This window comes from Giraffa tippelskirchi, chromosome 12 (assembly GCF_054371585.1).
Source record: "Giraffa tippelskirchi isolate mGirTip1 chromosome 12, T2T-mGirTip1v1.2.pri, whole genome shotgun sequence".
Taxonomy (NCBI): Eukaryota; Metazoa; Chordata; class Mammalia; order Artiodactyla; family Giraffidae; genus Giraffa; species Giraffa tippelskirchi.
In genome coordinates, this window is record NC_137286.1 from 51,774,398 (window position 1) to 51,799,407 (window position 25,010).

Genomic DNA, 25,010 nt, shown 5'->3' on the forward strand with positions numbered 1-25,010 from the left:
AGTGGGTCGGCTTCCACTCTTACTCCAGACAGACACGTACTTGCCAACAGCGGTGCTCAGGACATCCACAGGTGTGAGGATACCGGCTGTTTAATAAGTCACTCAGGGGCCAGCACTGGGCTGTGTTTTCAGTATTTGTTTGGCTGCATCAGGTCTTCGCTGTGTCGTGAGGGACCTCTCCTTGTGGCGCACAGACTCTCTAGTTGTGGTGCTTGGGCTCCAGAGCACACAGGCTCAGCTGCTCCATGGCGTGTGAGATCTCAGTTCCCTGCAGAGGGATCGAACCTGCAACTTCTGCACTGGAAGGCAGATTCTTACCACTGAGCTGCCAGGGCAGTCCCCGGCCTCTTGTTTTTTGGTTTTGTCTGTCTGTGTTCTTTACTCAGTATATGCTGTGTATCACATGCCACACTGATGATGGATGAGATACAGATAGTCCTTGGCCTCCAGGAGAGAAGTCAAGCATTGAGTCAATACTAGTTTCAAGAGTAGGAGGCCTAACAGAGGAGCTCTGGGACTAGCTGTGAGGGCCTCTCTACTTGGAATTAGTCATCATTTCCAAACCCCCTCTACTGTCACTCTTATCCCAAAAAGGATGAGAATGTTCCAGAAAATGTGTGAAAAGGTCATGCTCAGGGACTGTTGTGGGTAAACCAAAGCCAGAGACACTGAGTCAGTTCAAAACAAAGGCATGTGACTATATAAAGCTGTGTGTGTTCAGTCGCATCCAGCTGTTTGTGACCCCATGGACTGTAGCCCACCAGACTCCACTGTCCATGGGATTGTCCAGGCAAGAATACTGGGACGGGTTGCCATTTCCTCCTCCAGGGGGTCTTCCTGACCCAGAGATCAAACCCACGTCTCCTGCAGGCAGACTCTTTCCCACTGAACCACCTGGGAAGGCCAAATTAAGGTACCTTCCCAGTTTAAAAGGTACCAAAGCTGGATATAGATGGATGGACTATTTCACAAGTGGTCCATCTAGTTAACCAACCCATGCTAGTCTGGTTGGTTTCACAAAATGATGCCAGAATGACAAAGGTGTTTATGGTTCTGGCCTATCTGTGTAGCATAAGGGGAACTGCCTTCCCCACTGATATTTCCCGTGATACATGTACCCACCAACTTAAGACGTTTCTCTGGGCCGGCAAGTGCAAAATGCCTTTAAATGAAGACTTTGGGAACAAATTTGCATTCCATCCTTCAAATGACTAGTTTTAGTTAATAAAAAAACACTGATAAATTCCTAAACTTATCTTGTCCCTGCAGTTGCAGTGATTTTTCAGACTTTCGGCAGGGAAGGTGAAAAAAGCAAAAGGACAAAACCATTAATAATTTTCTAAGAAAGGGCTCTGATGGACAGCAGCGGATGACTCTGGGGTCTGTTAATTGAAGTGAAGCGATAAGAATCTTTTCTTTTTTCCTCTTCATCTCTTTGCATGTAGGACAGTCAGCCCTGAACTCAAATCCTACGCCCTGGGAGTTCTGTTTCTCCTCCTCCGTTTGTTGGGTACGTATTCTTTCTTTATTCCTTCAATAGTGAATTGGATGCTTATAACCAGGTGAGTACATATATCAGTGGAATCATGACCAGGTGAGTACATATCACTGGAATCATCCCTTGAGTTGTCTTTTTTTCTTATGAAGTTTAATTTTGGTAAACAAGAGAAAAGTCTGTTAAATGTTGTTCAGGGTTTAGACCTAAACTCGCACACTCTCTGGATATCACAGGGTATTTGTTAATATTAACTGTGCCTTCACGCCACCCTGAATTTTCATTGGCATAAGGAGGAAAAGCGAGGAACCAAAAAGAAAGGAATTTGATGGTGTTATTTGGCACCCTCATTAAGCAACTCATGAGCAGCTTGTGAAATACTTCATTTATGGGGCTGCCAGCTGGGGAAGAGAGGTATTCTCATAATGCTTCCCAAATGGAAACTTTGCATCCTTTAAATTTTCCAAACTGATTTAGTTTATTTACCTTGGGTTTCTAGGATAGGGCAAATATGACCTTCATGCTATAGAGCCTATATTCCATAGTTTGGTATGGACTGAAGGAATTAAGTCTAAGATGAGAATAGCCCATGGTTTTCCCTGAGTGCAGGGACCAGCTGAGGAGAAAAGCCAATCAGATAAACCTTCTCCCTGAGGACCACACTGCTGCTTTATGAACTCCCTTTGTCAAGGCCAAGATCAAGATAGGATGACACTTTTTTTTTTTCTTGAAATGATAAGGCTGTGGTCTTCCTTAATGGACATTAAGTGATATATAAAAATGGAAAGGAAGATAACCATGGCCCATACCTTCAGAGTAAAAATTTCTCATTCCAAATAGTATATAACCTGAATGAGCACAAAGACTATAGAAATGTTTATAAAAAGTGAAAAATTGGCAACGATTCAAACGTCCATCAGCAGGGAATTAGTTAAATCCATGGTGGGTTCTAATTTCAGTAGGATTTATGTACCCCTTTAAACTGGAAAGAAAAATATTGATAAACTTGGAGAGTGTACATGATAAGTGGAGGGGGAAAGGAGGTCTATATTGTATATGCAAGTGTTTTTAAAGTATATATGAAAGTGAAAGTCCCTCAGTCGTGTCCAACTCTTTGCAGTCCCACGAACTACACAGTCCATGGAATTCTCCAGGCCAGAATACTGGAGTGGGTAGCCTTTACCTTCTCCAGGGGATCTTCCTGACCCAGGAATCAAACCTAGGTCTCCTGAGTTGCAGGCAGATTCTTTACCAACTGAGCTATCAGGGATATATATAGGGGAAAATACTGGAAAGCTAGATAAGAAAATGGTATCAGCTATTATAATTGAATAGTGAGGCTATAAATGATACTTTATGAATTCATTTTTAAAATTTGAATGAAAATATGTTTGTTACTTTCATAATGAGATTACATTCTATATAATTGCTATGTGAAAGAAAAATATTCACCCTTTAATCCATTAATAAGATAAGGTCCTCCCTGGGGAATGGAAAATACTTGACATCTGCCCTATCTCTGCTTGTAGCAAATAACTTCCAATCAAGGTTGTGATTTCGTTTGCCATGTCCATGACAAGACCTGGGAATCTTCTTAATCACTGTCAATCCACATCATTGGTATAAATGGAGAATCTTAAACGGCGTCTTTGGCTTATTTCTGGTTCATGGAAAATAGAAATGCTCTAGGTATAATAATACCCAGTGCAAACAAGTTCAACTGTAATTCAAACTAAAACATTTTAGGCCTTCCTAGAACTCATAGTGGCTTTTAGAGCTAACTACAGAGGGTACTAATTATGGTGGGTGTTTTTCTCTCATCATTGGGAGGATAGAAAATGTATGTGTGGTGATGCCCTCCATTCTACCCTGGTTTGGTGGACAGACAGGTGAATGTGTAATATCAGGTAGCAGATTGGAGACCCTTATTTCTGAAAATGGTGAAACCATTCCACATGCAGGCTTCCTTGGTGGCTCATCTGGTAAAGAATCTACCTGCAGTGGGGAAACCTGGGTTTGATCCCTGGCTTGGGAAGATCCTCAGAGGAGGAAACAGCTACCCACCCCAGTATTCTGGCCTGGAGAAGTCCATGGACTGTATAGTCCATGGGGCCGCAAAGAGTCGGACACGACTGAGTGACTTTCACTACTTTCATTCTACATACACATTCACTCAACAAACTGACATTTATTGAGCATCGAATGTGTTCAGAGCTCCGTGGACCATACCCAGGTAAGTGAGCCCAGCATTGCTCTTAGAGAATTCCTTTAGGAGCTAACCAGAGAAACAAAAAGTCCTCCATTTATGGGGTTACTACAGAGGTCTCTGTACCTCTAAACACATGCTGAGGACTCAATATAGTGAGTAAAAAGTAACCTTCAGAATAATTTTGATAACACAAAATGTAAGAAAAACTTGCAAGTTGTTTTCAAAAAGTTAATGAAAATTATAGGACACTTGAAGACAGAAATGAAAAATTATAGAACATGTGTAATGTGACACCATTAAGATCACTGAATGTTGCTCTAAAGCTCAAACATTATCTAAACGAGTATTTTTCAACTTCTGTGATTATACTCTACAGCAAGAGATAAACTTTAAAACTGAAGCAAAGATTTCATGAAAAATATTCACCCTTAATATGTGTGATATGCTCTGATATTTTCTATTCTATTTCATTCTTTTAAAATAGTGGGTCATGACAAACTATATTGATTGTATTGTCCAACTGGGTCACACATGAGGGTTTAGAAAACGGCTCTAGAAGGATATGCCGCAGTTTCATCTTTTAATTAAAAGTGGCTTATCAGAGAAGTCTTTGCACTGGGCCCGATTCCATTTCCTGCAGCACCCAATAAGATTAACCACCATTACAGTTAATGAAGGGCCAACCAAGAAATCAGATTTCAAGACATTGTCAAGCTTTGTGCTTGGCCCTGCTTGGGTAATGGGTGATGGTAAGGACATCACAGTTCAGTGTGATGAGACTGGAGATGCAGTCAGTAGAGGTGTAGAGTGCATGTGTGGGAGAGCCACCCGGCCTGGGGTTGGGAACAGGAGTGTGGGTGAGAGGATGTGATATTAACCTGAAGCATGAAGAATGCAGAAGAGTTACCTTGCTAGCAAAAAGGAGAGAGTGCTTTAGATGGAGGGACTTAAAGAAGCAAGAGCCTGGAAGTGAACAAAGGCTGAAGCATGTTTGGGGGCTGCAGGAAGCCCTTGTGGCTGGGGGGACTGGAGGGAATGGCTGTCAAGGACATGATGAGAAAGAGTTGCTGTGCTGTTGACAAGGTTGACCTTTATCCTCAACGCGAATGAAAGTCATTGATGGACTTTAACCTGGGGATAAGGTCCACTGTGCATTTTTAGAAAGGCCCACTGTCTGCCACATAGAGAATGTGGAAACTGAATAGTAAGCCACTGGTATAACAGAGGAGCTGATGGGGAACCATGCTGAGGATGCTGGCTACCAAGATGGGGAGATGTGGATAGAGGAAGAAGTGTCAAGGCTCAGTCCCTGCATGGACGTGTACAGACGGGAGCATCTGAGGAGGAATCCACAGTGACGGTGCCTTATGAAAGGTTTGGATCATGTGGTACATGGGAGAGATTATTTATTAAAGCAGGAGGACCAGAATGAGGAGCAAGTTTTGGCGAGTGGTATAGACCAACACCATCCGATAGAACTTCCTGCAGTAGTGGACGTGCTCCATGGCTATGCCATGTGGGGCTGTGGAGCACTTGAAATGTGGTTTCTGTAAACTGGTTTCTCCTTATTTTTGTTGATTTTCATTTACATAGCTGCGTGTGGCCAGTGACTGTCATACTGGACAGTGTAGGTCTTTGATGCACCACCATTGGTGGGTCAGAACTTGAGGCAGTGGGGGCAGCATGGGGAGACAGCTCTTTGCAGATACTTGGCCGTGAGGAGTATAAAGAAAGAGGGAAAGACCCAGAAGTGAATGCAGGTTATCTTCCCTTGTTGTTTTAAATGCTGATAGAAAGGAGTTGTGAGGGCAGAGACCTGTGATGGGTCAGGTCACCTTGGCACCCAGAGCTTCCTGCGTAGCCCGTGGGAGCGCTGGAATAGAAGCAGTAATGTGGTTGGTGATATTGATGGTGGGTGAGAAGGAGTAAGGAGCAAAGAAGTTAAGAATGGTGGTCACAGTAGGGCTAATGTGATTGACCATGGTGCCTGGGCTGGACAAGGAAGAGGTAAGCTAGGAGAGGGGAGGAAGAACAGAGAGATAAAGGGAACATAAGAGCTGGATGTAGTAATTCATGAAAAGCGAGTTGGAATCTGCGGCCAGAGCTTTGTTGTCTGACTTTGAGATTGAAGTGGTGGAGCAGTTCTGAGAGATGACAAAACTCAGGAAGGCAACAGCCTTGGCACTGAGAGTGAGTTGTTGGAAGGCCCGAGTGTGAGAGCTCATTCCATGGAGAAGTTCAAGTCACCCAGGACAGTGGTGGGATTTGAGTGGAAGAGGACACGGAGTTGTTTAAAGGGTCAGGAAATTCAGAGTAAACGAATGACTTACTCAAAGCAGAAAGCCTGATGTAATCAAATCCATCCTTTTTCATCCTTATGCAAATGTCCTGATCACTGCTTTTCTCTCTGGGTGTGGGCATAACATCCACTCGAGGGTCTGATCTTGTTCCTGGGAAGTCTGTTGCATGCCACAGATGTTACACCAAATTCAACTGGATTCACTACCACGAACTCTCCTCCACAAATGCCTGCTCTTGGTTTTCCAGAACAACAAGCTGGGCAAAGATCACTGGGAACGTCAGCCTCAGGGTGCACTTCTGTATGCAGGGGTCATTCCTGAGCAGATTGTCCTTGGGTCTTGGGTCATTGGTGAACTAATATAGGAGACGTGTCTTAGAAGCTCCTTGTGTGGTTCATCCAACATTTGTTGAGCTCCCATGGTGAAGTCTTGAATTTCTACAGGCACATGGGAGAAATGAACACTTTGAATGAGTGCTTTGGAAGAAGTAGGCCTAGCCTGCCAGAAACTTCAGAGGAGTGGCTATGAGATAGTGGGGTGCAGGACACAACGTCTGGAATGTAGGGGGAGACTCCTTCTACTCACCTCTGCATTTATTTATTTATTCAGCAAACCTTTACTAAGCACCAACGATGTATCTAACTTCCTAAAGGACTCATGGGCTTAAAAGAATATTCACAATCTAAAAATTGAGTTATGTTTTATTCAGTGGGAATTTTTAGGACTTCAAGCCTGGGAGACAACATCGCAAGTAACTGAGAGAACTGCTCCATGGAAGTAAGGGAAGGAGCCAGGTTATATAGAAGTTTTGCAACAAAGGGTAGGTAGTCTGAACATCAAAAGATTGTTGTTAATTAAAGAAAACCAGGTATCCCAAGTTAAGGAATTTAGTGCTTTTCTCTGTATGGGAAGATACAAGAGTCTGGGCTCACTGAAATCATCCCTTTGATATGCACCTCAGCTATCTGGGCCAGTATCCTGTATTTTCACATCCTGAGTTCCCTCAGGGCTCCCCATCCCTGGTAGCTGCATTTGTTGATGATAGTGACCTCCTTTGCTTACTGATGTGAAAGTACTCCATTTCTCACTAAGCACCGATGATGCATCTAACTTTCTAAAGGACCTGTACCACCCAGGATCTATGTCCAGTGCTAAGGTGACACCGCATATTTGCCATGGACCCTGCTACAGTCAGGCACACCGGGTTTGAGTCCAACTCTGCCATTACTGAGCATGAGACCTTTGGCTGGTGATTTAAGCTCCTTGAGCCTCAGTGAGTTTAACAAGGCGGCCGGGAATGAAATGAGAATACAGCAGCTCCCCTCACCTTCTCAGATTTAAGAAAAGTGAATGTCAGGTGTCTGCAGACGGTGCTGGACGACAGTATCAATAGTCCAGTCTCTTTCTTGGCATCACTGAAACAGAGAAACTCATTAATCCTTTCAGGAGAACGTTCTTTTCAACATCCGTTTCTAGCTAGTGCTGGACACAACAGTAATTCCTCCAGGTTGAATAGAGGTTCCGCGGTGAATTCAAATCTTGGCAGGTAACCTAGGAGAGGGATGGATATCTTTTGAAATGTAAATGCCAGAGTAATTTGTAGCTTCCATTTTGTTTCATAAAAGAATGTGAATTTATTTTTCTTACAAAAGCTTTTCCACTCACTTTTTAAGTTAAGTTTAGACCGAAGAGTATAACTAAGCCTGGCCTTTTCAACCCATGGAGTGAATTAAGTAGCCAAAATAAAAGACCCGGAGGTTTAATCTCTGTTAATAGATTTCAGGAAAACAGAGACAATTTCCTTAAGCGATGCTGCGATTTTTGCATTGAAATATAGCTGCAATTTGAGCCCGAGTATAATGGGAAGTAAGATTTAATCCTTTTAATATTCTCTGTAATAACGAGTAACAGCTCTAAGCTTCCGGATACCCTCCCCAACATATGGTGGGTTCCTAGTGTCCCAGTGGTGGGACCTTGGTTAATGCCTACTGAATCTGCGAGTTCCCCCCAAGGAAACACAGGAAGAAAAGAGAACAAAGGGGAGAGGACTGCTCCTGCAGGCACCAAGGAGGAGAGCATTCCTTTAAAACACATGGTTTCTAAGAAATACTTCATCATTATCATCACCTGCCTTCTCCTTGCTTAGGTAACTGAGGCCGTAACAGAAGTAGGTACTAACATACACCTTACCTGTGTGACCTTCCTTCTGGAAACAACTGATTATCCTCCAAAAATGTCTCATTCTCATGAAGTGAAGGATTCCTGCCAGTTGGGGTTATTTACTGAATCTTGGCTTGAAGGGTGTTCTGCAAATCTCTCTCTGGAGATGAGAATTTAAAAGGAGATGAATTTTCATTGATCCAAATGAAAAGCCAAAAAAACCAGGAAAGGAACCTGATTTGTTGAGCACCCACTCCATGAAGGGCTTCCCCAAATACCATATCAACTTTGCAAAGAAAGATCAGAACCCCTGTTTGAAAGCTTCAAAACCAGGCTTCCACAAACCAGTTATTCCCAGGAGCTTAGTGGAAAGGTAAATAATATGTTTTCTGTAGCCCTGGAAAGCCCTGATAAGAACTCTAAAATCTTCTCCTCAAATCTACAAACTTTAAATTTGTAGGAAAGAAATGATTGGGTTGGAGGTTTTGAAATATCAAGGCTGGGACAAATAACCTCTCAGCATCTGTTTCTCTATAGATATAATAAAGGGGGTTGTGATGTATGGAGAATACCCCATGCAGTGCAGGGGTGAGGGGGCAGTTGATAGGCAGTAATTATTGTCACTGGGTTGGGAAGATCCCCTGGAGATAGAAATGGCAACCCACTCCAGTATTCTTGCCTGGGAAAATCCCATGGATAGAGGAGCCTTGTGGGCTATAATAGTCCACAGGGCCGCAAAGAGTCAGACATGACTTAGCACCTGAGCGCACGCGCAGTTACTGTCCCAGTCATCACTCTGTAGAAGCCTCCCATTGCCATCTGGGGAACTAGCATCTTTCAGGGGTTCGGGGCCTTTCTGTGCCCCCCTGAATGATAAACACATAAAAGTGAACGGCCGTTTGTGAAAATGAATCAAGTGGGACTCCCCTCTGTCACTAACCAGATGAATTTCGACAATGGCAAAGGCCTGTAAATAATGCGAGATCCAGCAAGGGCTTTGTCTCTAAATTCTCTGCACACCTGGAACTCAGGACCTGTGAGCTAGAGCTTCTCTTTGGAAAAGCATTTTAAGTCAATAAAAAGGAAAAGATGAACTTGGCAGAAAAGAGTTGTTTTTGTTCGTTTCTGGGAATCTTAAAGGAAGCTCATAAAGTTTATGAGGTTCTACTCATAAGGTACTCAACCAAAAGTTTATTCTGAACTGTCACCCCCAAATCCCCTGTACAAGATGAATAAGGGAACGAAAGTTCTGACCATATGGGACCAGACCCTTGTATAACACTCCACTCACTCGTACCGGTATTCACCTTGACCCTGACCAGGCAAGGTCAAAGTAGTTCCATTCAAAAGATCAAAAAACAGGCACATAGAGAAAAGTGACTTACCCCAGCATTTCAGCTCCTTAAGTTAGAAGGTCTTTCATCTTGACCACAAACACCCTCCAAAATATTGAGTATAAGATGAGAAACCTTGCCTAGGTACTTAGCTTTCTCATTTCTGTTTGAAGGCTATTTCTGACACGGGGTCTTGTCATCCGATAGTAGAGCTTGACAAGGATAGAATTGACATCATTAGCACACAGAAATATGCCTTACTTCAAGACAATTCCATAATATAAAAATCCTCACTCAGATACAGGTACGAAAAGGAATTTTTTAAGTATTCATGAATGGCTCTATTATATTGAAAATTTCTTGCAATGTGCTTAAAATTCGACCTGATTTGCCCAACTTGGATTGCATACAACTCTTCAGGCACCTGTGCATTTGAAACAAAAAGCCCCAGCACCATCAGTTCCTTCCCTCAGCAAAACTTATACCAGAGGTGTCATAGTCTTGGCCTCCCATTGCCTGGTGATGGGTGGGCAGGAAGAAAAGGAGAGGGGAGAATTGGGAGCAAATGACAACTAATAGAATTCTGACAGATAGAAAGGTGAATGGATCCACCTCTCCCGTTGGACCACAGGCCAGATTTGTCCTGTGGATCCCCAAGTCCATCCACAATCCACAGGGACTCCAGGTCGCTATTTCTTTACCTGAGCAACGCGAAGTGTGTCTAGTGTCTGTCAGTGGTGGCCGTGGCAGTTCCTCCAGTTGGCTCTTTTCCAGTTAAATGAAGAAAAATCATCTGTTGGGGAACTGAGACAGGACACAGTGGTTGGTGACAAAGATCTCGAATACCTGAGCAGGCTTCTGGGCAGAGAATGCTGGGAATGCAAGTTTCCGTTTGGCAAGACCAGCCTGACCTGGGAGCTGCAAAGAGAGAGCAGGTTGTGTGGGATTTTGAGCTTGGCATTTATTAACTCAAGCTGCCAGAGAGATTAAATGCTGTTTCAATGATAATTCCTTCTTAGGGGGGTTTCTCTTAGGGGGTAATAAGTGACAGAGTTGGGGAGTGCTAAGGATGAGCGCTAAGGTACCTGGGCCCAGGAGGAATCCCTGTCAACCTGTCAGCACTGACAGGATCATGCAGCTGTCCCCGACCCCATCGCTGACCAGTCATCAAAACCGAGGAAACAGACTCACAGACCTAGAAACAAACTTATGGTTACCAAAGGGGGAAGGGGAGGGCTAAATTAGGAGCTTGGGATCAACAGACACACATTACGATATATAAAACAGATAAGCAACAAGGACCTTCTGTATAGCACAGGGAACTATAGTCAGTATCTTATAATAACCTATAATAGAAAAGAATCTGAAAAAGATGTATATGTATAATTGAATCACTGTGCTGTACACCTGAAACACAACATTGTAAATCAGCTATACTTCAATAAAAATTTTTTTAAAAATTTGAAAACTAGACTTCAATTAGTAAAAAACCCAAGGAAGTGCCATTTCCTTCATTAAGCCTCTCCCTCCCAGAGGGCCCCTCAAAGGAGGTTCTGCTGTGAATATAACATAGCCTTCCTTGTTCTGGCACTCATCAATGGACTTCAGGGGTCTATGAACCCCCCGAAATGTGGATGTGATTTTGTAGGTAGATGTATTTTTCTGGGAGAAGGGTTGATAGCTCATCAAATTCTCAGCATGTGCTCAGGTGCTCAATCATGTCTAACTCTTTGCAACCCCATGGACTGCAGCCCACCAGTCTCCTCTGTCCATGGGATTTCCCAGACAAGAATACTGGAGTGTGTTGCCATTTCCTCCTCCAGGGGATCTTCCCGGCCTAGGGATTAAACTTGCATCTCCTGCATTGGCAGGTGGATTCTTTACTCCTGAGCCACAGAGGAAGCCCCCAAATTCTCAGCAGACCTTCCTTAATACAAGAGTGAACCTCAGTCCAGAGCTGGAAAGAACACTCAGGATATCAGGACACCTCGGCAGAGGGATCTTGGAACTGTCCCCACCTGCTCCCAGGGATCACTTCCTGCTTCTCAAGAAAGTTGACTGGCACCATATTCTGGCCTTGGGGATGCTGTTTTTTCCAAAGCAATTAATTTGTGTTAATGCCCCGTCCATTGCATCCCCATAATACAGATGAAACATTTTCCCCCTAAGAGGCAAGAATCATCTGGGAATGTTTTAACAATGCCAATGACCAGGCCATACACCCAATATTCTGATTTCATTGGTCTGGGATAGGATACCTCATAATATAATGTGATCTATTATGAAGGTTTTTAAAACCAGTTCCCAGCTCAGAATGAAAAGTGTTCTGCTCCAGTGGTGCTCTCTAGGAGAAGGAAAGATGTCAGTGTGTATGTGGATATTTTCCATTTTAAACCATACCCACATGTATATTTTTATATCTGTGTGCATATATACATGTATGAGAATACATCCTTCATATGTATAGGTGTGTGCACATATGTATATATACACACACATAAGGTATAGTGTGGACTTTCCTGGTGGCTCAGTGGTAAAGAATTCCCCTACCAATGCAGGAAAGACGAGTTTGATCCCTAGGTCAGAAAGATCCCTTGGAGGAGGAAATAGCAACCCACTCCAGTATTCTTGCCTGGGAAATCTCATGGACAGAGGAGCGGTGGAGTTGCAAAAGAGTCGGACACAACTGAGCAACTAAAACAACAGCAGCAAAGTACAGTGTACTCGTTGTCACCTTCTGCTCCCCTCCGGTTCCAACTCTCTGTTCTCAAGAGCACAGAAAGCCCCAGAAGCCCCGTGCAAAAGGACAGTACACAGAACATGATGCCTCGTAACCATTCTCTCTACAAGGCTGCACTTCTCTGAGCGACACCAAGAATGTCTCCCTTCAGAGAAGACTGTTTCTTCTCAGACTCTCCGTGGATGATGATAACGATATCATCTGTCACCATCTGTCACTTATTTTGTGTTTACTCTGTGCCAGGCACCGTTCTAAATGCTTTCCATGTATTCAGCGAGTCAGCCCTCACAGTGATCTGAGACAGACTGATATTATTAACTTCGTTTTGCAGATGAGGAAACGAAGGCACAGACGTGTGAAGTAAGATTTCACGTTAAATAACTTGCACAGGATTGTAAAGTAAGGGGCAGAGGTGAGGTTCGAACCCAAGCAGTTCGACCTCCTGACGGGGTCTTTCCCCCACTGTGCTGTAGAACCCCTGAATGTGGCCCACGAACCCTGCAGTCCCGTAGGAAGACATGTACAGACACACATAGGGAGTCCTTCTCTCCTTCGGACCATCAGAGCCCGAACATTAACTGTCCTTTCCCCCGACAGGCTTCATCCCCCCGCCGCTCATCTTCGGGGCTGGCATCGACTCCACCTGCCTGTTCTGGAGCACGTTCTGTGGGGAGCAAGGCGCCTGTGCCCTCTACGACAACGTGGCCTACAGATACCTGTATGTCAGCATCGCCATCGCGCTCAAGTCCTTTGCCTTCCTCCTCTACACAACCACGTGGCAGTGCCTGAGGAAAAACTATAAACGATACATCAAAAACCACGAGGGCGGGCTGAGCACCAGTGAGTTCTTTGCCTCTACTCTGACCCTAGACAATCTGGGGAGGGACCCTGTGCCCGCCAACCAGACACATAGGACAAAATTTATCTATAACCTCGAAGATCACGAGTGGTGTGAGAACATGGAGTCTGTTTTATAGTGACTGAAGGAGGGGTGAACTCTGTATTAGTCCTTCAAGGGTCATTTTTCCTAAAGAAAAAAAATGAAAAAAAGTTTCCAAAAAAAAAAGATTCAATACACACAGAGACACACACACACGTATACACAGCACCTTTGTCCTTTTCTCAAAATCAGAGCCAGACAGGATTCAGAATAAGGAGAGCGTGGGATCACGTGGTTGACATGCGACCTCCTAGGGGCTCAGAGTCTGCTTTCGAAGGCACCTCATGGTTGTTCAGGATGCCGACAGCTGCAAGCAACAGGCACTGCCAAATTCAGGGAACACTGGTGGCCAGCTTGGAGGACGGACCTTTCTGGATATACATACACATACAAAACAAACAAAATATATTTAAAAAATCTACTAAAAACACCCAAGTTGACAACATTGCCAGGATAAGCACTAGTGATACACCCTGTGCCACCGTGCCCGTCCACACGGGGGCGGAGGGGCACCCAAGTCGGAGGAGTGGAGACCCGCTTCTCTAACTTTTGCAATAGGGGCCACGGTGTAGACAACTCACCCAGTCTACACCTGTGGTTCAAGGCCCCAGAGTTCTCTCAGCGATGCTAAAGGGTGATCCGTGCTGGAGACTGTAATTGGCACCTCTCACCAGCTCCATTTCCATTTCTCAAGACTGAGGGCCCTGGTGGGGGAGCCGGGCATGGGGGGCCAGCACCTCCCCTTCCCCCACAGCACCTCCCATCGGGGGGTGTCCCCCTCCCCCACCAGCCCCACAGAATGACCTCAGGAAGCAGTGGGCCTCACCTGGCTATGACTGACTTCGCTCAGAGCCGGTGAAACCCAACCCAGTCCAAGTCATTTGCTTACATTTGCCAAACATTTTGCCATTTTTAAGGGGAAAAAAATTGCAATGCATATGAATTTCAAACTGTTGTATGTATAATCCTCTGATACTATTTTTAACTACTTCTCAAATCTGTGTTAACCCTTCAGTCACTAACACAGTCCTCTAGGCTGAATTTATTATGCTGGTTGCTTTTAATTTTCTTTTTTAATGCACCAAAAATATAATGTGATTCAAGGGATGCAGTTAATCTATTGTAATTTTTTTATTATCATTTTATCCTCATTCAGATAGTCTGTGAGAACGAAACTATACAGTGTGTTATGAGAAAAAAATGCTTGAAAGAGTGTATATGCAGCTTGCCTTTAAAAGAAGCACATTTGAGACAAGAGGAGATGACATGATGAATTGCAAATTTTCCTTCTCGACTTATGCCCTGTGATTCAGTGATTGCTGTCATGGGAACCCCTTTCATATGCCTGCTTCACATGCCAAGAGGCGTTCTTTTCCACCTGTGGTGGAGACACGCTCAGCGGCATGTTGTGTGTATGGGTGCAGGGCTTCTGGGGAGAGGAGAGAAAGAATAGCTCCCTAGCACATGCTTTGAGCAGCCTGTAGTGTCTGGGGTTACACACCCACAAGCTCCTGGAAGCTACTGGACATCCACCACCTGAAAATGTCAGCAATGTTTTCAGGGTCAGTCTTGAACCTGACAAGTCTAAGAAGCCTTGTGGGGTGTATGTGTGTGTTTTGAAAATGGCTGAACCTCAAAGAGCTAGAAGCGAACCTCCCATTGTTTCGGGTAAGAATCAAGGGGAAATCTCTTGCAGCCAGTAGACTCAGCCTGGTGAGTCATTGCAGAAGGGGCAGAGCTTATGTGAGAGCACAGGTGTGCTCACACACACACACTCACGCACGGCCCAGGTAACCCACCTTTCATGCTGTTGCGCTGTCCTTGATCTTGGCCACTCCTGGCTCTGGAAAGATTCCAAGGCTTGGTTGGTTGGTTGTTTTTTAACCTCAGACACATATTTGCAGGTCATCTAGAAGATGAAGGGAATCAGGAAAGAGTGGGGTGGGTGCTGTGCCAAATTTTTAACAAACCCATAATTGGGGCAGTCTGAGTGACAGCCCCAAACTAGAGAAGGCCACGTGGAGCAAAGATGCCCAAGAGCGAAGCTTGTGTGGCAGTGCGGAGCCACGTGATCAGTTGCATCCTGGACAGGATGCTTCTGGAACAACTTTTTCCTGTCTTGCTCGAGTCCCTCCTTGTTCCTGAAAATGGGGACGCTCATCAGTGTGTTAACTAGTTAAACATGGGGTTATTCTCCAGCCAGTTCATAAGCTCTGTACACCCTGTGAATACTGAGGCTGTGATTCCATCCTGTATAGGTGTTGAGTCAGTTTGGTCTTGAAAATGTATTGCTAGTAGATCACTGCCCTCTTGGATATGATTATGTAGCTCTCCAAACTCAGTCTACAGTCACTGAGGCTGCAAGACCTCTAGTTCCATGGGGCTCTTTGCTTATTTTTTTTTTTTTTTTTAAAAAAAAGGTTTTTGAAAACTCCTTCCTTTTTGGCTATTTTGCCTAAGATTTTAGGCTGAGTGAGCATAAGATGTTAAGATGACAAAGGAAAACAATTCCAGGGTTCAGTTTTCTCAACAATTGAATCGGAATTTAAAGTCCCCTCTTGTAAGATGCTTCTAATATGTGTTATTACCACCTTTAAAACTTTTAATTTCTCTCCTGGACTCCAGAATTGGGAAAACCTAGTCTAGGTTTTTTTCTTTTGTGCCACAAGGAACCATTGTACATACGCTGCCCAATCCAGCCCCTGGCTTCTCTGTTTGGTTTTGAGCAGGATTTTGAATGGAAAGATTTCCTGGGAAGATCTCCAGGGGACTCAGAAAACAAAAATGGTGAGGGAACGAATAAACCTACAGTGTGAATGCTAACATCCTCTCTCTTGTGCTACCAACCTCTCCACCATCTTAGTGGAAGGTGCCCAGGGCTGAATGGAGAAGGCTCTCTTTGCTGCAACTTGTGACAGATTTTTGTCACTCCTACATATAGATCAAAAAGTTTTCGACACATATCATTCCTGCATATGAAGGGAACACATTTTTCATGAGTCTCTGTCTCTGGGGGGGACTGGGTTTGCTGTCTTCCCTGTGCTGAGTCTGTGCGCTGTCAGGAAAGCCCGCCTTCTTCACGCCTCCACAGGGGACGCTGTGAAGCTCCCAGACACCCCGGGGACAGTTGCGCTCCGGGAGGCCACTGCGTGCGGGCTTTCCTCACAGCTAATGAAGGAGCCAGAGAGGCTTCTACTCACAGGCCCCCTAAGGAGTTTGCTGGCAGCGCTTAACAGGCAAAATAATAAGGAGAAACAAAGAGCTTCTGAGGAATCCTTTGACAGACTCCCTAATGTCTTCAGAGCAGGAGGGAACATGCTTATTCATAAAAATTGCTTCTTTTTCATTACCTTCCGGCAGAATAGCTTTGCCAAGTGATGGTTTGTAGACTTTGGCTATGTGGTGTCTGTACATTCAAATCCCTGATTCCACTTTCTCATCTCCAATAATAACCTAGAGCAGGGGTCCCCAACTCTTGGGGTGCGGAGCAAGAGGTGAGCCGCAGGTGGGTGAGCAAGCGAAGCTTTACCTGCCCCTTCCCCATCGCTCACATTACCACCGAAACCTTCCCCTCTTCCCCCTCACCCAGCTGTGGAAAAATTATCTTCCACAAAACCAGTCCCTGGTGCCCAAAAGGTTGGGGGCCACTGACCGACAGCATCCTCTCACTCAGATGTGGCAAGATTTCCTGAGGTGACGTGCACAAACGTTCCACACAGGGTGGCCAGCCAGCCCCTGGGATGACTGCCACAGCACTAAAGTTTCTCAGGAAAAAGATTCTGCCATAGTTGCTAATGGATTATCTTCCACACTTCCAAAGCAGGTTGCTTATTAGGAGAGTGTAAAATGGAAATATATATATATATATATATAAATACACATACACACACACACACACACACACACACACACACTCACTGAGAAACCCTCTGAGGAAAAGTAGTGGTTGGCTCCCCGTGAGCCTACAAGGCTGGTTTTCTTGCTGCCAACTGTTCAGGTCCTGGGAAGTGTGGTTTCTTCTCCACCTAGTCAAGCCCACCAGGCCTGTGTTGTAAGCTCTGCTTGGGAGTCCTGAAGGCACTCCTGAGTGACTCGAAGCAATAAAGGTCAACCTGTAGAAATCAACGCAATGATTATACAATCGGGCAGGGTAAACTTCTGTCCTGTTTGGTGGTGGTCACCCTATTTCACTGTCTGGTTGGTTTGCTTTGGATGAGGGGAGAAAACCAGACAAGCAGGTTTTCAGTCCAACAGACAGAATATTTGCTCTCCTGTGCTGTTCTTACCTCTTTTGATGATTTGGAGAAAATATCTGTCCAGGAGAAGGCACTGGACACAGAGTAGGGGCTTGCTTGCTCCCCTGAGCACACGTCACTGCCTCTCAACAGCCTCCTTTCAACCATGATCTGCGTCTCCTTTAGGTTAGAGTCTACATCAGAGCCCTCAGAGGTGACACATTTTCCAGGAGAGAGTGTTGGTGAATTTCAGTTTGGCCTGGAAATTAGTTTGAGGTGTAAATACAGCCCTTTTCCTCCTCTCTCTGCTCCTCCCTCCTGTTTCCTCCTTATCCACCTCTCCAACCCAGTTCAAGTTCTTGAGTTCTGAATAGCAATGAGAACGTAATTCTTTGAGAACAAACGGTCCTACTGGTAACCTTTCAACCTAGCTCCCTTGGGGTATTATGGCTGCTCAAGAATAAGTTGGTGAAACAGGAATCTCTAACTGGCAGAAAATGCAGAGAAGATATTGTTCAGATGCTTGTTATGGGGCCTGTTACCTAGGATCCCAGCTTCCCTGGTGGCTCAGACAGTAAAGAATCCTCTATGCAATGCCACAGATCTGGGTTCAATCCCTGGGTTGGAAAGATCCCTTGGAGAAGGAAATAGCAGCCCACTCTAGCATTGTTGCCTGGGAAATCCCATGGACAGGGGAGCCTGGCAGGCTACCACCCATGCGGTCACAAAGACTCAGACACAACTGGGGAATTTACACCCTCCACATACAGCCCTCACCCCTGCCTCCCCTCTCTCACCTCAGAGTGCTCAGTTATCATGGCACGGAGGACATGAATTGAAAAGCCTAAAATGGGGAGTTCAGAGACGCCTGGATGCCCCAGCACCTTAGAAATCTGTGACTGTGGTGGAGATAAAGACAAAGCTCATGCTTCTCAGGGACCATCCATGTGGTAACACAGTTTTCCTTTGCAGGATTTGTGCCTTTGAGGGAGCACTATATGAGCTTGATGTTTTCCAACCACATATATTCACTCTATTAAAATTTTGACTATGTGCCAGGCCCAGAACCAGGTACAAAGGTTAAAAAAAGACATGGTCCCATCCCCTAAGAACTCACAGTTTAATAAGAGACACAGACTTGAACACAAAAGCAATAGAATAGGTCTTCCCTGGTGGCTCAGACAGTAAGGAATCTGACTACAGTTCAGGAGACCTGGGTTCGATCCCTGGGTCGGGAAGATCCCCTGGAGAAGGAAATGGCTACCCACTCTGGTATTCTTGCCTGGGAAATCCTATGGACAGAGGAGCCTGGCGGGCTGCAGTCTATGGGATTGCAAAGAGTCAGACACGACCTGAGTTATTACACTTGCAATTTTCACTTTGGTCATTGTTAAGAGCCATGCTCTATTTATCTATGTCTGGGTACAAAGAGGGCTGTTTTAGGGCGCTGGGAAGTTCTACTTAGTGACATCAAAAATCAGGAAGACCTAGTGCTCTAGAAAACAAGAACTCCAATAAAGCTTTATTTATAAAGACAGTCAGTCTCTGGGTGTGGCTGAGGGAAGGCTGTAGCATGCTAATCAGTGTTCTGGAGAACACTGAGATCTGAAGCAGCATGGCATACAGTCCAGTGGACTGTAGCAGTGGAAGTTGCTGTATCCCAGGCTGAGTCATGCATTGGAAAAATCTAACTCAGGTACCCTGTTTTACCAAGAATGAGGTAAGTATCCCATTATTGTCAGGGATTACAATGAAAGCAACATTATCTTTCTCCTGTGTAATGAGGGGAATTGGAACTATACAATCTACAGTCTCTTCCAGCCCTGACACTCTCACTCTCTAGCTCTACCAGAGTAATCATCCTTCTTTGTTAAGTGATGGAGGTGGGCATGGAAGGGGACAATGTAGGAACTCGACAAAAAAGAGTGAATCCAGATACTGAATAGTATTCAAATTTCTTCCCTCCTTCCCACCAATATGAAACAGTGGCACTAGAAAGCTATTTAATAATAGTAGCTAACAGTTACCAAGCATTTACAATGAACCAGCATACAGTAGTTAAAGAATCCACTTGCCAATGCAGGAGATGCAAGAGATGCGAGTTCAAACTCTGGGTCAGGAAGATCCCCTGGATGAAGGCAAGGCAACCTACTCTAGTATTCTTGCCTGGAGAATCCCATGGACAGAGGAGCCTGGCAGACTGTAATTGCAAAGAGTTGGACATTACTGAGCATGCATACACATATACATAGTCCTGTGAAGCAGAAACTATTATTAAGCTTCAGTTTACAAGAGAGGAAAATGAGGCTGGGGAAGCTTTCAGAATTGGCTCAAAGTCACAAAGCAGAGATTCAAACCCAGGTCAACAAATCCAAAACTTGTGTTCTTTGCCTTTTTGGATACTCTCTCCATACTGGGCAAGAAATGAGGGACCCCTTTCCTCCTGTAGGGACTTCCTATTCAGAAGACTTACTCAAATGGACTACAGGGCTCCCTACACTCTCATAGTCCCCCTAACAACTAAGACAGGTTGTTTCAGTTGTATTGTAGAACACAGATGTATTCTGGGGACATCCGTTCTTCCTATTATTATTCCCAGACTTAACCACAGAGCCGAGTGATCAACATATATGGGTTGTTCTGCTATAAGCAGGCAGGTAAGAGGAACCAGAAGACACCTCTGCTCTGATGCATTTGGAAATTCAATTTCAAAGTGCTGAGGTGTCTGGGAGACAGTCCTCAGTGCTGGTCATCAGCATCGGTGGGAGACCCCAGACACCATTTCCTACCTGGTACCCCTGAGGTCCTCAGCATCAACTTCAAGAGCTCGACTCCAGCCCAGGGCATCAGACCCTGATGCTGGCCACTGGTTGGAGCTATGTCTTGCTCTGTGATCAGATACTAGGCTTTTAGGAACAGAGTTTCTAGACATTTCAATTTTTGTATTAATGACTCAGGCCAATCAGTAAGTAAAGATTAGCACAAATTCTGAGTCTTTTTCTGTAAAGTAAAGTGATTATGTTCTCTTACCAAGAGCAGATGGAACAACTATACTAAATTTTCTGGAGGTTTAACATTCCATAGGTTGAGATTTTACCATCCCATTAAATCCCAGAAAATAAAGTTCTTCTTAAACTCATGCCAACCTTATAGAAGGTAACTCTTGTGGTGCTGGGTTTTTCAAAACTGTTGGATTTTATAATCGAAGGTGTTAAAATGAAGTAGAAGTAGGTAATATATGAAATTTCATTATAAGAGAAACTCAGCTACCACACAAATTGTGCTCTAGCCCAGCCTCTTAATGGAGGAAAAGGGCTGGGAGTTCATGTGTATTAAGAGGTTGCTACCCTCATGCCCTGGTAGCTCGGATGGTAAAGTATCCACCTGCAATGTGGGACACCTGGGTTCGATCCCTCAGTTGGGAAGATCCCCTGGAGGAGGGCATGGCAACCCACTCCAATATTCTTGCCTGGAGAATCCCCACGGACAGAGGAGCCTGGTGGGCTACAGTCCACGGGGTCACAAAGAGTTGATCACGACTGAGTGACTGAGCACACACACACACATACCCCCCTGCCAGGGGCCTTAGCAGCTTTCTCACACCTGCCTTGTGAGGTAAATATGGTTGTTCCCACTTTACAGATCAGAAAACCAAGGCTCAGTATACCAAAGCTTCCCAAGGTCACACAGCTAGTTAGAAAGTCACCAGGGGCCAATGCCAGGTCTGTCTGACTCCTGAACCAGTGCTCTTTACATGACACTACAAAGGCACCAATCTGAGAACACAGATCTGCCTACTTAGAAGATTTGATGAGGCCAGTAAGGCATCTGCTATTGGAAACCACCCCAGAAGTCTATAGTTTTTTAGAGAAATGAGCCAAGAGCTGGAGGTGAAAACTTCTGCAGAGTTTGTCTACAGGCACAGAAGTCTAAAATAAGAAAAAACTCCTTTTTCCTTCAGTAAACACTGGAGATCTTTAAAAATACTCCTTCCTTTTTCCCTCTGAGCCATGTCAGCAGAAGCTGACCAGTTCCTCATTGTCTTCTACCTTATTCATTCTGCATATAAGAACCACCCCAGCTCTCTCACATCTATCCCGCCTTCCCCGACTCCCTGCCCCCCTGGCTTCTAACAGAGCCCCCAGGACTAAGAACTCAGACCTTGTGAAAGTTGAGAAAGAATGCTGCTGTCCTGCTTCTTCTATAAGCCAGATCTCAGCTGCAAAAGAAAGGAGAGACATTTCCATCTTTTGTACCAGAGTCTAGAGAGGACAGGAAAATGAGTGAGGATTCTGTGGTTCCACTGCAGCTCTCATTGAACTGGAAGGCTGCATGTCACGGTCATGGGGACCCCCACTGCTTGTATATCATGATAGGGACTAAGCTGGGTTTTTCATGCCTTTTAAGTGAAGCCACAGCATCTATTTCAGAAACATGGCAGAGGCTTAAAAACCTTGCTCCAACAAGGAGATTCTTTTGCTCAGCAGGTGGTGACTCTCTATGGCTGGAGAGTAAACTAGCCCCAAATGCTAGTGGAGAAAGCATGACATTATGATGCCAAGAGGTTCTCTCTGGCGCAGAGCCACCCTCTTCAATAGAGATTGCAATGACAGGGACCTAGAACACAAGGTCTGTCACTGGTGACTCAGATAAGATGAAGATAAGTTAATGACCGAGTTGTGTCTTATTCATTCCCATAGAATAAACATCTGCATGGGCATTGGCATAGATACGTATAGATAAATGCTTCTCGGAAAGATTCAGCCTACATAAAGGTCTTTGGGCTTGGAGTCTGGTTCCCTGGGGTGATGTGGAGCATAACCTAGCATCTTATTGACTTCCTGCTCTTATCCATCCCACTGGAAAGCCAGGATGCTATTATATAAGCCTAAAATATAAGTAGGAAAACTGGAAAAGACCGATCTCTTTTTCCTCTTGGCTCTCTTCCCCCCCTTCCCCCTTTAGGCACAGAGTACCAAGACATTGAGACTGAGAAAACCTGCCCCGAGTCACAGTCACCTTCAGAAGACTCCTTTGTGAGAAGCTGAGGGCCTGGCCCTCTTCCTGCCAAGAACAGCCCGCCACCACCCACAGACCTCGCAGGCCAGACTTGGCGTGCTCTGCCCTGTCCGAGACCCCAAAGGGCCCTGTGGGGACCGTCTGGCCAGTGTGCGGTCCCTTGAGGCCCCAAACACAGGCCTGTGATGAGGACTGAGCAGGTGTCTGTGGCCCGGAGTCCTCCAAACCCTTGGAGTAGGCATTTTCCTGGATCGCTAAAGAGTCACATTGGCCTGGTGTGCAAATTTCTTCTGCCCACCCCTCCTTTGGTTCCTGTGGGGATGGCCTGCTGACATGCTTTAGAAAACCCCTTCTTGGAAGTGCTTCTCTGAGCGGGGAATCCAACAGTTCTTCTGAAAGCAGCCAAGGCTGCATTTCAATAGGAGGGGGTAAAAATTACCCTGTTTCATAGAACGGGGGGGGGGGGGGGAGCACATACTCAATAGATTTTGAGTGTGGTATTCTGTATTTTTGCAGCTTATATTTTCCAGATGAGCAGTTTAGAAATATGTCATGTAAAGTACCTACTGTACGTTTGCTGAAAATTATATTAAAAGCACTATTTTAATTCTTCCTCGGTCTCACGCTGTAATCTCTATTCTTTCTCTTCTTGTGTCTTTGGGCAGAACGATCCTAAAAGGCTCTTGAGAGTGTTTCTGGCTGTGTGTGTTCTGTATTTAGGGGCTTTGAATTGTTCACAAGAGCACAATCTTAGGAGCCAAAACAGACCTGGGTTCGACTCTTCACCCCAGCACTCCCTACCAGTGTGGCATTTGGGAAGTGATCTGACCCCTCTGAGCCTCAGTTTCATCATCTGTAAAATGGGAATACTGTCACCTGCTTTACACCCGTTGTGGTAAGGCTTCGATGAAATCCCATGTGAAGGCAGCATAGTGTCTCACAGAGAAATGGTACTTGCTCATTGCTCCCCAGCCTCTGGCTGGAATTAGATGCTCTAAGACAACACAGCTATGGTTCCTATTGATCCATTCTGTAATACTGGACTGTCACCATCTGGTTTTCCTTTCTGGTTCTCCCATTGTCTGTAAACCCCTGGGAGAGTGGCGAATGGCTTCCTCTCAGGGTACACTGCCTAGGATAGTGTGTGACATTTGATAGATGCTCATTGTACAATTGAAAGAATGAATGGATGATGAACAAACAACCTCAGACTCATCAACCTCTGGGGCTCTGACTTTAGCTCCACCCCTCTGAGGCAACCAATAGCATTTGCCTTTCTTTCTCTAGTTCCATAGATCCTCCCACAAGCCTCACCCTATGGATGGAGCTCCAGTTGCCTTCCCAGTCTTTATGAGGCCACTTCCTAATTGGCTACCTTTTCTGCTACATCCTTAGTCCACTGGTAGGACTCTTACCTCCTATGGACGGTCAGGTTGATGGCTGCCACCAATATGTGTGTTAGAATCCTCACTACAATCATTACATCTACATCCCTGGCCAGACAGGAGCTCCAGGAGCTGATGCTCAGCCTCTGTCATTCGAACCAAAGATCCAGGATGGCCCCAACCCTTGTCTGGGGCTGATCCTTATAACTAACCCACAGTCTCATATCCCCCTCTAGCCTGGATCTTGCCCTCATACCCCCATCGTTTGCATTTGAGCTCACCTGAAATCAAAGCTTGTCAAGCTAGTATTCCTTGAAGCCTGCACCCTTCCTCAGCCCTGCATGACTCTTTCACTCTGGAATCTGTGGACTCATAAGAGCACATGCTTGGGTGAGTGACCTTCTCTGAGGCCCTATTACCTGGTTCACTGGTGCCTCGAGGACTTCTTTTCAGCCTGACCCTGTTATTTATGTGATTGTTTCTTTTCCTTTCTTTTTCTTTTGCGAAACAGCATGATTTATTCTCTCTGGCATAAAAATCCCAAGAAAATGCAATTTCAACATTTCCCATCATGATGCGAAAAGATGCTGAAACAGCCGAAAAAGTGGTTAGTGATTCCTCGTGGGAGCTGGGCTTCATTTGCACTGGAAATTCAGTCGGAGGCAGAAGACGGAAGCAGGGGAGGGTATTGTTTATGGCATCCATGCTCTCAGTCCAAAATTTCACATTTGTTTTTCATCTGCAGTCCAATTTCTTTCCTCTTGCTACTTTTTCCACCATCAAGGTGGTCAATTTATGGAAAAATGACACTCCCCTCTATTTTATCTGAACTTCATAAAGACATTGTATTGGGGGAATCAAGAGACTCATCCTTCAGTATTTAAGCAGGTCTGTGAGAGAGCTGTGCACACAGGTTGTTCAAACAACTCAGGGCAAATAGACAGCTTAGATAATCTAAATGCCGTTTTCTTGCCGATATCATATCACAGGCCACTGGGGCTTTGAACTACATATACATTTGTTCCATCTTGATCTAGATCTGAAAATCCCACTTGACCCTTCTTTGAGTCTCTGTGGAAGGGTTAGTCATGCACCTAAGTGTTTGACTCAACTGAAATAAAAACAAGCTCTTTCTGTGGCCTTGGACATAGATTCAGAACAACCACGAGCACATCCACTTCACAAAGAGCTGC

General features: G+C 45.0%; 1 protein-coding gene and 1 long non-coding RNA gene across 6 annotated transcripts in view; one reads left to right on the top strand and one right to left on the bottom strand.

The window, feature by feature from the left end:
- SLCO3A1 (solute carrier organic anion transporter family member 3A1) overlaps positions 1 to 23,045 on the top strand; it is a 359,594-nt gene extending 336,549 nt beyond the window's left edge. For 3 of the 5 annotated variants that reach the window (XM_081551677.1, XM_081551679.1, XM_081551680.1), the window contains 2 exons: positions 1,446 to 1,510; positions 12,836 to 14,285. In XM_081551677.1, coding sequence (XP_081407803.1) covers positions 1,446 to 1,510; positions 12,836 to 13,215 — 445 coding nt within the window. In that variant the 3' untranslated portion in view covers positions 13,216 to 14,285. Of the gene's footprint in view, positions 1 to 1,445; positions 1,511 to 3,024; positions 3,127 to 12,835; positions 14,286 to 22,378 lie in introns of those variants that run through there. The other 2 variants (XM_081551678.1, XM_081551681.1) reach the window with 2 other exon arrangements.
- Positions 4,139 to 9,177, bottom strand: LOC145530379 (uncharacterized). Its single transcript, XR_014071719.1, has 3 exons — positions 8,195 to 9,177; positions 7,332 to 7,555; positions 4,139 to 6,441 (listed from the first exon to the last, which is right to left on the bottom strand). It is a non-coding gene; the product is annotated as an uncharacterized LOC145530379 (long non-coding RNA).
- Positions 23,046 to 25,010: the final 1,965 nt, after the last annotated feature.